At 54.1% G+C, this 12,791-nt stretch overlaps 1 protein-coding gene across 2 annotated transcripts in view; it reads left to right on the top strand.

Annotated features, from left to right (window-relative positions):
* Positions 1–12,520, top strand: part of NKAIN1 (sodium/potassium transporting ATPase interacting 1) — a 42,704-nt gene extending 30,184 nt beyond the window's left edge. The window contains exons 2-7 of one of the 2 annotated variants that reach the window (XR_014794163.1): positions 5,548–5,685; positions 7,058–7,138; positions 9,243–9,456; positions 9,883–9,943; positions 10,376–10,457; positions 10,607–12,520. Coding sequence is in view for 1 of the 2 variants with exons in the window: in XM_084874376.1 (XP_084730502.1) it covers positions 5,548–5,685; positions 7,058–7,138; positions 9,259–9,456; positions 9,883–9,943; positions 10,376–10,457; positions 10,607–10,616 (570 nt within the window). In the remaining variant the exon portion in view is untranslated. The remainder of the gene's footprint in view (positions 1–5,547; positions 5,686–7,057; positions 7,139–9,242; positions 9,457–9,882; positions 9,944–10,375; positions 10,458–10,606) is intronic. The other variant, XM_084874376.1, reaches the window with a different exon arrangement.
* The last annotated feature ends 271 nt before the right edge of the window (positions 12,521–12,791 follow it).

Raw genomic sequence — 12,791 nt, forward strand, 5'->3', positions numbered from 1 at the left:
GAATTCCCAAATGCCACTTCATGCACACAGGCTCAGGGAGCCATGCGTAGAAAAGAGCGAGGGCGTGGCCCACACTGATGGTTGGAGCCTCAGCGCTTCCTTGGGCAGGCCCTGCACTGCTCTGGGCCTGGTCCATCCACGGGGGTGGGACTAAGAGATGTGATGTGCGTACAGCAGGTGCTCAATAAATGATTCTACAATTCTAAGACCCATGGAGAGAAGGTATTAATCTTCGGGGAGAATTTGTTTTGTTTTCCCTCTTCTTGCCCCTCTGTGCTTCCCCTGCTGTCTGGGCTGGGGCCCGTGTCCTGGTGTCGGCCCTGAGGCAGGACTGTCAGCCCTGAGGTCAGGAGTGGGGCTGTCTCTGTTCCCCGGGACTTCTCTGAACTTAGCACACAAAAGACACTTGAGAACTATTTGTAGAATGAATGAACGAACAGATGGCACTAATGGGAGGTTAATAAATGTGAACTTACATCACGGCCCGGGAGACTTAGGAGAGGCCCTTGACCCAGAGCAGGCTCTGCCCCACCTCTGCTCTGCCCCCTTCCTAAGCCCCTGGCTCTGGAGAGAGGGCTGCTGGGTGGGAAGAGCAATGGGTACAGAGACAGACTCAGATCGCGGCTCCGCCACTTCCTGTCTGTTTTCAGGAGACTCAGGTGACCGCTCTGTAAAAAGGAACCTTCATACAGAGGCAGCTCCACTAGGGCTGAGGGTAGAGGGCAGAGGAACTCTTGGCTGGCCGAACCTACCGTAGATGAGGGCAGCGATGGGTCCCGGTCTGGTGGGGCGGGGAAAGCAGGGCTGTGACGGCTCAGGCAGAACGTGGGGCCAGGCTGTACCAGGGCCGGCAGAACCAGCTTCTGGGGGGAAGGGCCATTGGGATCTCAGCAGAGGCCACAGGACCCCGAGGCCGGTCCCCCCCAGGCAGGCAGACAGCGGCCCCCGTGGCACAGGAGAACCCTGAGGCCCAGAGGAGGAGACCTCCCAGGGCCCCGCACACATGCACATCAGAGGAGGAGACCTCAGATCCGCTGAGCCGCTCTGGCCCTATTTTTACAGGGGCTGAGCGGTGAATCAACATTTAAAAACATTTCCCCCCAAAAAAATAGAACTGTTGTCAAAAAGAATTTCAGAAATACAGAAGCGTGTATATTTAAAAGTAAAAGTCTCCCCATCTCCCCACTCCCACTCCCTGGAGAGAACTTCTCATGATCATCTATTGTGTTTCCATGGCTCTTGACTGTGCATTTACAGTCGCACACATTTCGTGTCTCTCTCTCTCTTTTCTTTTCTTTCTTTTTTTTTTTTTTTACACAAATGGAATCATATTGTTCTGCAGCTTGTTTTATTTCACTTAACGGTTATTGCCTTGGCCATTTTCCAGCAGGTTCCAGGCTGGGACCGAGAGAAGCAGAAGGGCTACGGGAGCCCTGGAAAACAAATGGTGTGTGTGTGTGTGTGTGTGTATGTGTGTGTGCGCCTGTGTGCTGGGGGACAGGAGGGGTCCCAGAGTGGTGTGTGTTGTGTGTGTGTGTGTGTGTGTGTGTGTGTGTGTGTGTTGGGGGACAGGAAGGAGCCCCAGGGTAGATGGGATCCTGGCAGAGAAGCCCCATCATCAGCTCCCAGGGCTCGGTGACAGCTGTCTCTAGACTTGCACTCTTGGAAGCAGGAGCCACACCAACTTGTCCACAAACCCTGCCCAGGGCCTGGCACATAGTAGGTGCTCAAGAAACATTTGTACAATGAATTGCATCCCTGCCAAGCCCGTCTGTCTTGTCCTGGCAAAGACTGCCTGGTCTCCATGACTGTACTCCTTTCTGTCTCTTGTTGGGTGTGTATTTCAGCTCATGCTCAGATGGCATTGACCCCAAATGGCCCCGGGAGATGGGGCAGAGCTCAGGGAGAGGGAGAAGACCCTCCCCCTCGACAGGTCCCATCCCTTTCTGTCCCTTTCTGCTGTCAGTTTGCTTACCTCCCTAATGAGGGGGCTGGACCGGCAGATCTCCAGGGGTCCTCCCAGCTCTGCTGTCCGTGGTTTCAATCCCACTCCCTCATTTCACGGATGAGGGGCTGAGTCGGGTTTAATTTCGTCAGCTGCCTCAGAAATCCACTGGGAAAAGGGGGGGCTTGAGTTTGGGGATGCAAAGAGGGCTGCTGCCATATACACCAACTGTGTGCCAGCCCTGAGCTGAGAGCTTTCCGTAAAGTGCGCTGCCTGAATCCATGGGTCACTTTCCTGGGCTCAGAGAGGGTGAGTGACTCACCCAGGGTCACACCAGCACTGAGCTGGGGGTAGATCTCAGGTCTGCCTGATCCCAAATGGGGAACTCTTCCCAAATTGGCCCTCCGTGAACCGAAGTCAATAAAAAAGAGTATCTGGCTGGACCAAACCATCCTGGGAACACTTCAGGGGCCTCTCCCTCATCATTCCTCAGACAGCCTGACTTCCGTGTCTGAGCCCCGGGGCGACATGCCTGGGATTTGGGCCAGGAAAGTAGTTGACTTGCAGAATTGGCTGGCGAGGGCTTGGGTACAAGAGACTTCTGGTGGGTTTTGGCCCCAAGCCCAACCCCCTCCCTGTCCTCTCCCCCTAGCCAGCTTCCTGGGGGTGGGGTGAGCCCATCTCCATTATTCATTCCTTGCCCCCCACTCCCCACCCCCCACCTGGTGTTGAACTCCTGGGGTTGGCGTCTAGACAGACCAGAGCATCCTACTGAGAACAGAAGCAGCCCTGACTGGGGCTGAAGGTTCCCATGGCAACTGCATCCCCTCAGCTGGCAGCTACCCGATAAATAAATAATTAGGGTGGGGGTGGGGAGCTAAGGGCAGGGGGAGGGGCAGCAGGGGAGCCTCTTGGAGGTTTCACTCAGGAAAGAGGGGTGGGTTAGAAGTGGGGCGTGGCGGGGGAGGAGGGAAAGGGGGGCGGCATTGCAAAGGCCAGGTGAGAGCAGACCGCGGAGGGAGAGAGGTGACCTGCCGTGTAAGAGACTGAGCAGGTCAGAGAGCCAGACCTGGACAGGCCGGCGTGGAGGGGCGGGGGAGAGGGAGACCGGCACCTAAAGTTCAGCTTTCTAGCTCCTGCAGTGAACACGTCACGGGGCCCCACATCACTGGAAACGGGCCAGGTTTGGGCGTGTTAAGTTCACGATGAGCCATCCAGTGGGTAGCTGGTTTCTAAAGGGGCTGGAAGCGCCGAAACCGGTTTGGCTCAGTGGATAGAGCGTTGTTCTTTAGACTCAAGGGTCCCGGGTTCGATTCCGGTCAAGGGCATGTACCTTGGTTGCGGGCACATCCCCAGTGGCGGGTGTGCAGGAGGCAGCTGATGGATGTTTCTCTCTCATCAATGTTTCTAGCTCTCTATCCCTCTCCCTTCTCCTCTATAAAAAATCAATAAAAAATATTTTAAAAAAAGAATAAAGGGGCTGGAAGCTGAAGCAGGAGCAGGTAGACGCTGAAGCTTGAGTAGGCATGCTGGGACAAGTGGAGTATGAAAAAGAATCAGCTATAGCCTGAGGTTCTTTGATATTTAGGGGTCTGAGTGCAAGGGAGGGTGAGCTGCCCTGGACTCGGGAGGGGCCAGGAAGGGCGGAGAGAGGCAGAACCGTTGCCTGGCTCTGCCACAACCAGTTGTGTGACCTTAGGCAAGTCACTTCCTCTCTCTGAGCCTCGTCTCTTTCTCCAAAAACGACACAGTGGCCTCCGTTCTGCCTTTCTGCCAAGGAGTATCAAGGGGGAGATGAACTTGGAACGCTCTTTACCATCTGCAGAGCCCTGGGAGGGGCGTCACCAACAAGAGGCAGGCGGGTGCCAGGTGGGTGGGTGGGTGCCAGGGGTGAGCCCGCAGCTTCCTGGGTCTCTGCCCAGCCCTGCCATCTGTGTGGTGGCATCAGGTCCACCTTCTCCTCCTCCCTGCCAGGAAAAGAGCTTCTGGGATCTTTTCACTTTATCAGAATCTTCCCTCTCCCTCCCAAGCCAGACCCTCTAATCTCCCCTCCTTCTGTCTTAGTCAGGACTCTTGGTTGCAAGTGACAGAAATCGCAGGTACAAGGAGGGACGGTTAGTTCCAGGCCTGTCTGGATCCTCAGACCTAAAATGATGTCACCAGGGACACTGTTCCTGCCTGTTCATCGACCTTCCTCACTCTCTCTCTGTTGCTTAGCTTTGGTGACTCTCGGGAGAGGGCACACAGTGAGTGCGCCCCCTGAAGAGTCACTGTGTGGATTACTTGGTTAGGCATAGGTCACAAGCCCGCTGTGGAAGTTAGAAGTGGGATCAGCCCCACCCAGCCACACGGACTGAGTGTCTGGGCCGCAGCTTCCAAAACCAGAAGAAGGAATATCGGTCAGTCAATACGTGGCACCTTTGTTCCTGATTGTATCAGCTGAAAGACTGAACTAGGGGCTGCTGGGAAGGGAGTGTTGATTGTGTCCTGTATCAGCTAGCTTTTGCTGTGTAACAAATCACCCCGAAATGTAGTCGTTTAAAAAAAAGAACCATTTTATTCAGCGCATGATTCTGTGGGTCGGCTGGGGGATTGTTCTGGTCTGGGCTGTGTGGCTGTGGTCAGCCAGTGGGTTGGCCAGCATCTGAATGAGCTGGTGTGGCCTCACTCTGATGGCTGGCTGGCTGGCAGCTGGGGTGCCTGCCATTCAGCAGGTCAGCGTGGGCTCTTCCACAAGGTGTTCTCTGTTACAAGTGTAGCCAGGGAGCAAGCTCCAGTGCACAAGCATTTTTCAAGTCTTTACTTGCTTCACATTTACTTAACTCCCATTGGGCAAAGCAAGTCACATGACCAAGTGCAGAGCTAGTGTGGGCGGGCCCTGCCAAAGAAAAGGGAAAAAGGAAGGAGAATCTGAGGCCAGTTTTGCAATCTACTGCAGCTCCCTCAGGGAAGGGGAGAAAGCAAAATCCCTTTCTCTGTGGCCCATGGATCCCCTAGGCCAGTGTTTCCCAAACTTTTGACATAGGTGTACCCCTTCTATAATTTTCGTAATGCTGAGTACCCCTTGTACTCATGAGAACGTAGAATTAGGTGCAGCTAAGCACAGTGCAGTGCATATCCCCACCAAACTCTTCTCGTACCCCTGGGGGTACGAGTACCACACTTTGGGAAACACTGCCTAAGCCACAGAGAGGGGGCCTGGGAAGAGATGACTCAGACCCAGAGGCATCACTGAGGCCTCCAAGGGCAGGGCCGGGGGAGGAGTCTGGATCCTGACTCTGCTGACTGAGAGCCCCCACATAAGGAGGGAGCAAATGGGAGGACTTCTTGGCAAGGAGGTAGCTGTTTAAACTCTGGCTCCCATTTCCTTTCAGCCCACCCCAAAGTCATGCTCAGGGCTCAGTCCTCCACCCCCACAGACTTGTCCCACCTCCCAGCACCTCTTTGGTACTGCAGGGCTGGGATGGCTCTGGGATTTCTGCACCATCCGCCATGGTGCCTCATCACCACCATAACTGATGTCACCTCATCCACAAGGTCAAGGAGTCCCCGTCCTTCCCTTTTATGTCACGCACACGGCCTCCGTCTGCTCTTCCCCACAGGTGGCTGCACTGGAGCGGCAGATCTTTGACTTCCTGGGCTACCAATGGGCTCCTATCCTGGCCAACTTCCTGCACATCATGGCGGTTATCCTGGGCATCTTTGGCACAGTGCAGTACCGCTCCCGGTACCTCATTCTGGTATGGCTCATGACTCCTAAGCCAACCCCTTCTCCTCACCCCCTCCCATCGCCCCCACTCTTCCAACCAAAACTGTCCCCCACCACCACCACAGGCACCCAGACCCTGCCCTGTTGGTGTGAATGCCCAAATCCCAATGCTTCTTTATTCAGCAGAGACAAGATTGGCATTTTTCCTAAAGAATTTCCTAGGGGAAAAAATCCAACTATGAACATGATACATCATTTAAGGAGTGCCTACCTTGTGTTGGGCTCTCTGCGAAGGTGTCCTTGCTTTATTGGATCTTTACACAGCTCTGCGAGGTGTGTCGCACCAGCTCCATTTTCTGTGAGTCTCAGAGAGGTTACAACACTTCCTAAGGTCACACAGCCAGTGGGAGGCAGAGCCAGGACTAGCGCCTCCGATCCAGAGCGGATGCTCCTGCCACCTCACCACGCTGCCTCCGGAAGCCCGTGTGAGGAAGGAGCCTTGTCTAGCCTGGTTCCTCGGGTTGCTTCGGGAAAGCTTGGCGTTTGTCCCTCGTCCCTCGGTGTTCATCGAGAATACTGCTGAGAGTGGCCCTCGGCCCATCCCCAGAGTGGGTTGTGTCCCTGGCTCCTTTTTCTAAGTCCTGGTTGGTCCTGGCTGGTCTCTGTCAAACTCCGGTTTTCAGTTCACCTGTGTCCCCTGCTCTTCCTCTGTGACCCATTCACCACTTCCCTCTCTTGAGGGAAAAGGCTTTTCAGTAGATTCACTACAGAAATGCTTGGCACCTGCAATAACAGTGACACCCAGTGTCCTGCTACCCCCAGCGCCCTCTAGCCCTCATTCTGGGGCTTGTCCCCGCCTCCCAGAGGCCAGGAGAAGAACATGGCCCTTCCAGGGTTTTCTCTCATCTGAGTGAGACACGAGAACCCTTCTCTCCAGTTCTCAGGACGCCCAGGCACCAGTATAAAATGCTCGCCTGCTGGTGGCAGCCACGGGAATTGTCGGCATAGGGTTTGGGTGCAAATAGCCAGCCCCGCTCCAGCTCTTGGCCATGTGCGGTGGCTGTTGTTTTCTGCCGAGTGGATAGCATTAGTTACCCCAGGACTTGGGTTTGAGTTCCAGCCCTGCCTCTTTCTAGCTGTGTGATCTTGGGGGGGAAAAAAAAAAAAAAAAGACTCTCTCGGCCTTAAATTATTGTAGTTATCTCTGAAGCGAGGACAAGGCCTTCCCTGCAGGGCTGTTACAAAGACTGGTTTGGTATAAAAATGATTTGTTAACGATTCTCGGTGCTCTAGGAGCAAGGTGTTGTCGTAACTTCCCCTGCAAAAGTCTTCTCAGTCCATTAACTCTGTGTCCATGGACGTACCCTCAGGCCCCACCCTGACCCCACCTCTGCTTTCCCCAGTATGCGGCCTGGCTGGTGCTTTGGGTTGGCTGGAATGCGTTTATCATCTGCTTCTACCTGGAGGTCGGACAGCTGTCCCAGGTAAGCCTCAGGCCTGGCAGTGCCAGAGGACACAGCCTGACCTCTCCCCTCCGCCCTAGAGGCTCCCACAGTGATAGAGGGCTGGGCCATCATCTCTTTGGTGAATTTTTTTTGGGGGAGGGATTATCTCTTGAAGAAACTTCCCTCCGAACACCCAAGTAATCTATTCCCATCTCCCACCCCACATTTTTGTTTCTGGCCCCCTCTGCCCTCTCAGACACAAATGATGACAGAGCAGATAAGGATGGAGATGAGTCTGTGTGAAGATGGGCTGGGGTCCCGGCTGATAACAAGCTTTGTAGAAACTAACAGTACATGGTGGCCAGCAGAGCTACTCTTAGGCCTCACACATCCTCAGTGCAAGGGAGGTGAAAATCCCATGCATTTTGTACTGTTTAGACCACAAAGATTTGAGTTCAGTGCTGATCAGTATTTTTCAGAAGAAAAAAGAGATTGAGCCGAAACCGGTTTGGCTCAGTGGATAGAGCATTGGCCTGTGGACTGAAAGGTCCCGGTTCGATTCTGGTCAAGGGTGTGTGCCTTAGTTGCACGCACATCCCCGGTGAGGGATGTGCAAGAGGCAGCTGATTGATGATTCTCATCGATGTTTCTAGCTCTCTATCCCTCTCACTTCCTCTCTGTAAAAAAATCAATAAAATATATTAAAAAATAAAATAAAATGAAAGTGAAAAAAATATTAAAAGAAAAAGAGATTGACTAGAGTTTGTTTGGGAAAAATTGAACAGACCATGTCCCATGGAAAAATACTGAAGAAAGTAGGAATATTTAGCTTTGAGAAGAGTAAACCCAGAGGGTATAACTTCCATTTTTTTAAAAAACGTTTTTATTTATTTATTTATTTGTTTATTTTTAATATATTTTATTGATATTTTACAGAGAGAAAGGGAGGAAGATAGAGAGCTAGAAACATCAATGAGAGAGAAACATCAACCAGCTGCCTCTTGCACACCCCCCACTGGGGATGTGCCCGCAACCAATGTACATGCCCTTGACCAGAATCGAACCTGGGACCTTTCAGTTCGCAGGCCAAAGCTCTACCACTGAGCCAAACCGGTTTCGGCTCCTTTTTTTTTTCTCTTCATTTTTTAACTCTAACCCAAGGATTTTTTTTTTTTTTTCATTAATAACTAGAGAGAGTGGAAGGGAAGGAGGGAGAGAGAGAGAGAAACATCAACATGAGAGTGACACACATTGATAGGTTGCCTCCTGCACGTGCCCCTGTGAGAGCTGAGGAACCTGCAGTGGAAGTATGTACATGCCCTTGACCAGGAATCCAACCCACAACCTTTGGTCCACAGGCCGACACCCCAACCACTGAGCCAAACTGGCCAAGGCACAGCTTTCATTCTTAGATATTAAGAAGGCAGCATTACATGAATGAGAGCATTTGGCTTTGTAGTTTGACTACCTACTAGATTCAAATCCAGCTCCAATGTTTTCTAGCTGTCTGACCTTGGGCAAGTGTCTTCCTCTCTCCGAATTTCAGTTCCTCATTCAGTAAGTTCAGATAGAGCAACCCCGACTTCCTTTGATTGCTGAGTCTTTGCACCTGGTCAGCATGCAGTGACTGTCTGTTAGTGGCCTGTATGAGTGAATGGATTAATGAACACGGGGGTGCACCTCATGGATAACAACTTCTGGCCTAGGTCAGCCGCTTCGCCATTTCAAATGGGGAGACCGAGGCCGAGGGAAAAGGTTTGCCCAGGGTCACACATGGGGAGCAGGCGTGGAGAGGCTGAATGGGTCATGAAAGGGCCTGTATTGAAGATTTCACCAATAGCTGGAAAATTGTATCTGGTCACTGTTAATGTTCTTTCCAGCCCTGAAATCCTGGGGTTCTGTAAGCTCAGTACCAGCCCCTTCTATTGCTGATGGCATGGGGAGGCTTGCCTGGTCATCACGTGCCACCTACTGGCCAAATGTGGATCTGCAGATACGTGCTCTTCGCACCCCCTCACCCCCATGCCCTCCACAAAGCAAGTGATGGGAGGAGGCTGCTCTAACGGTGCACGCGTGAAAGAGGCTTTATATATAGTCTCCTGGGCCCCGGGGAGGATGCCCCCACCCCAGCTCAGTATCCTAGGCCCCTCTACCCCCAGGACCGGGACTTCATCATGACCTTCAACACATCCCTGCACCGCTCCTGGTGGATGGAGAACGGGCCAGGCTGCCTGGTGACACCTGTCCTGAACTCCCGCCTGGCCCTGGAAGACCACCATGTCATCTCCGTCACTGGCTGCCTGCTCGACTATCCCTACATCGAAGCCCTCAGCAGCGCCCTGCAGATCTTCCTGGCTGTGAGTCCTCCTGTCCCCCACCTCACAGCACCCCCAGGAGTGCGGTCTGAAAACCCTTTTGCTTAGCCCTACTTAAAAAGGGTTAAATCTAGGTCTTAAAAAAAAAAAAAATCTAGGTCTTCCAGCCTGCCTGGGGAGGGTTTCCCCACCCCCACGTGTAATTCTCTTTCCTCTTAACAAGCCAGTAAGGTATTGCCCAGATCCATCTGGGGAAATTGAGGCTCAAATAATTACTTGTCCAAAGTCACACTCCCAGGTCAGAGACTGGAACCAGGAAGGTTTGACTTGAAGGCCCAGTCATTAACTTGGAAGTTGTTATGGGTTTGCCTTCATATCAGCACGCCCTGCCCCTCCAGTGTGGGTAGGCAGGGCCAGGCAGAGGGTGGAGGGAGGGTTTCCCTCTTCCTCATTCTCTTCCTCCCTCAGCTGTTCGGCTTTGTGTTCGCCTGCTACGTGAGCAAAGTGTTCCTGGAGGAAGAAGACAGCTGTAAGTGTGTGGCGCCCTCAGGAAGCGGGAAAGCCTGGCCGCGGTCACCCCGGGCTTCAGCACCCTGGACAGGGGCCCGCACCACCTCGGTGGGAGGGAGCCCGGGGCGGCCCCTCTCTGAGTGGGGAGGAGAGGAGCCAGGGGTGGGTGAGATTTATATACGGTAGTCGGACCATTCTGGACTGAGGTCCAGATGTCCAGGTACCCAGTCCAGGGCTCCAGGACCCCCGCCTTCCCCGCCCCTCTCAGGCCCTGCCCCTGGGAGGGGCTCCACAAGGCTGGTCCCTATCTGGCACCTCCCATTCCTAGCGTTTCCCCCCAACCCCGTCTCCTCCCCGCAAGTGGCTCAAGCCCTGCCCCCAAGAACCTTCTCCCTTCAGAATGCCCCACCCCCCGCCCATTTCTAACTAAATGCCCCCTCCCCTTCCGCAGTTGACTTCATCGGTGGCTTTGACTCCTACGGATACCAGGCACCCCAGAAGACGTCGCATTTACAGCTGCAGCCTCTGTACACGTGGGTCATGGCCCCGAGCAGGGTGGGATGGGGGACCCGGGCGTTAGGGTCAGTAAAAAGGAGAGGAGGGGTGGGAAGAGCAGTCGGACGGATCTCTGCTCCCCCATCATCCGGGATCCACTTTCCTAACCTGCCTTTGTTTCCTGCAGGTCGGGGTAGCTTCAGCCCCACGCCCACCCCGGTGCCCAGTGTTTTGTGCTAAACGGACAGCCACTGCTGCGAGCTCGGGCCCAGAAGGCAGGCGCGCCCCCTGGTGTCTGGCGGGCTGACTGCAGCGGATCTGGCCTGCAGCGGACTTGGACTTGGCCCTGTGCAGCCTGGATGGACTTCAGGGATGGGGCGGGGCGGGGCGGGGTGAGGGAGGGGAATCTCGGGATTTGTATTTTTTTTAAATCTCAGCCTTGGCGGGCGCTGGGGCCTCCCTCCCTTTTTCCAGCCTCTCTCTTTCAACCTTCATTCAGCATCCTGTTCACTGTCCAGAGAGCAGAGGCAGGATGGACACTCTCCCCATCTCACCACACTCATTTCACACCGCGAGCCAGGAGCAGGAGTCCTGGGTTCTAATCGCAGCTCCATCACCGACTCTTTGTGTGGCATCTGGCAAAGCCCTTGCCCTCTCTGGCCCTCAGTTTCCCCACCTCAGATAATTAAAATAACCCCTTAGCAGATGGAGCTCTTTCTAGCCTTCTCTCTCAATGGATTCTTGAGTTCCCTGGGTTAGGCGGGGGTTATAATCCCCATTTCGCAGATAAGGAAACTGAGGCCCAGAGGGGGTAGAGCGATTTGCTTTGAGGCCACACCGCTAGGCTTTTGAACACAGTGTACTTTCTGTAGTTTCAACCTCCAAAACCCAGTGCCTGGTCTCCAGATGTCATTTTCAAACCTCTTTCCAACTTAGACACCCTAGAACCCGATGAGATCCACACCGTATTTCCACATCACCGCCACCACTTGCCAACGCCTCTCTTAAAGCAATATACCCGTTCTCTCGTCGGGAACTAGACATAGGTAGCCCAGAGCCCTGAATCCAGCCTGACCCACCGGGAGGCCTTCCTAGACTTGGCTTCTGTCCACCGTTGGCAAACCTTCCAAGCTCTCTCCAGGAAAGGGGATTCCCAATCAGCCGTCACCCCCCTTTCCAGGTCCCTAAAGCTGCTGCACCTGTGGTTCCCTCCGCGCTCAGCAACGCCACCTGAGCAGTTGGAAGACCTGTGACTTAAGAGCGGAAAAGGGCTGCTCAGCTCTGCGGGGTCACCGCGCTCACAGATCCCTAGCGTTTATGACTACTCCAATGCCCTGGAGCTCTGAAGAGGGAGAGAGGGCTGGTGTGGGGGTCAGGAGGCCCAGCACACTTCCTTGAGAGCAAGTAGAGATGAGAGCTCCTTTCCCCACCTCCCTCCACAGGCATCCCAGAGCACCCTGCCTCCTGGGCCCTGGCGGGTGAGTCCAAGGGCAGGAGGGTCAGGCCTCAGCTCCCAGCCTGTGAAGTTGGAGTGGCCCTGGGGAAGGAGGGGCGGGAGGCCTCAGGGAGCTGGAGGGAAGTGCAGACCGTTTGCACACCTGAGCCCGTCTGTGGTGACCACTTCGTTCTGTGCTCTTCACTCTCCAGTCTAGTATTTCCTACTGTCTAAAGCCGGCATAGCCTGAGCTAAAACCCCACTCCGAGTGCAGCTCTGTGCCAAGGAACCAGCCCCAGGAGTTTCCCTGGTCACCACAGGCACCGAGGTCCCAAATGGTCAGCCCATTAGCCGGTGGGTACAGCTCAAGATGGGACAGTTCCCTTCAGGCCTGACTGCTGCCCCACCACTTGGCTAATTCCTGCTTCCAGCCCTCCCTTCTTTCTCCTCCCTGCCCTCCTTCCCCCCAGCCAATTGTCATCTCACCTCCACTCCCCCAACCCCCTTTCTACTCAAGGGGTGTAGCCACTGGTGCTTTGAAGCCTTTTGTTTTTATAAGACAGTTTTTGCAAGGGGACGGAGTTCTCACTGGGACCTTGCAAGGCAGGGAGCGTTCCCCTGGTCTCTGTGCAGGCGGGTTGATTAAAGATGGTGTTTTCTTCTCTATCCTCCTGTCCTCCTTCCGGCCTTGTGAGTCAGCAGGGCCCCTGCAGGAGGGTGGGCAGGGGCTGGAATCAATGTCCTTGTCACTGTCGTTCCCGGGGCCCTGGCCTGGGCCTCTGACTGGCTGTGTAGCTTTGCGCAGGCTGTTCTCCCTCTCTTTCCTGGTCCATAAGATTCTGAGGTGGGACTGAGTCAGGGGGTTTCTAGGGCTTCCCAGTCCTTTGGAAAGCTTCCTATTTGTTTTTTGTTTTGTTTTTTTAATCTTTTATATATA

This window comes from Pipistrellus hanaki (assembly GCF_964339955.1).
Source record: "Pipistrellus hanaki genome assembly, chromosome: 2".
Classification (NCBI taxonomy): Eukaryota; Metazoa; Chordata; class Mammalia; order Chiroptera; family Vespertilionidae; genus Pipistrellus; species Pipistrellus hanaki.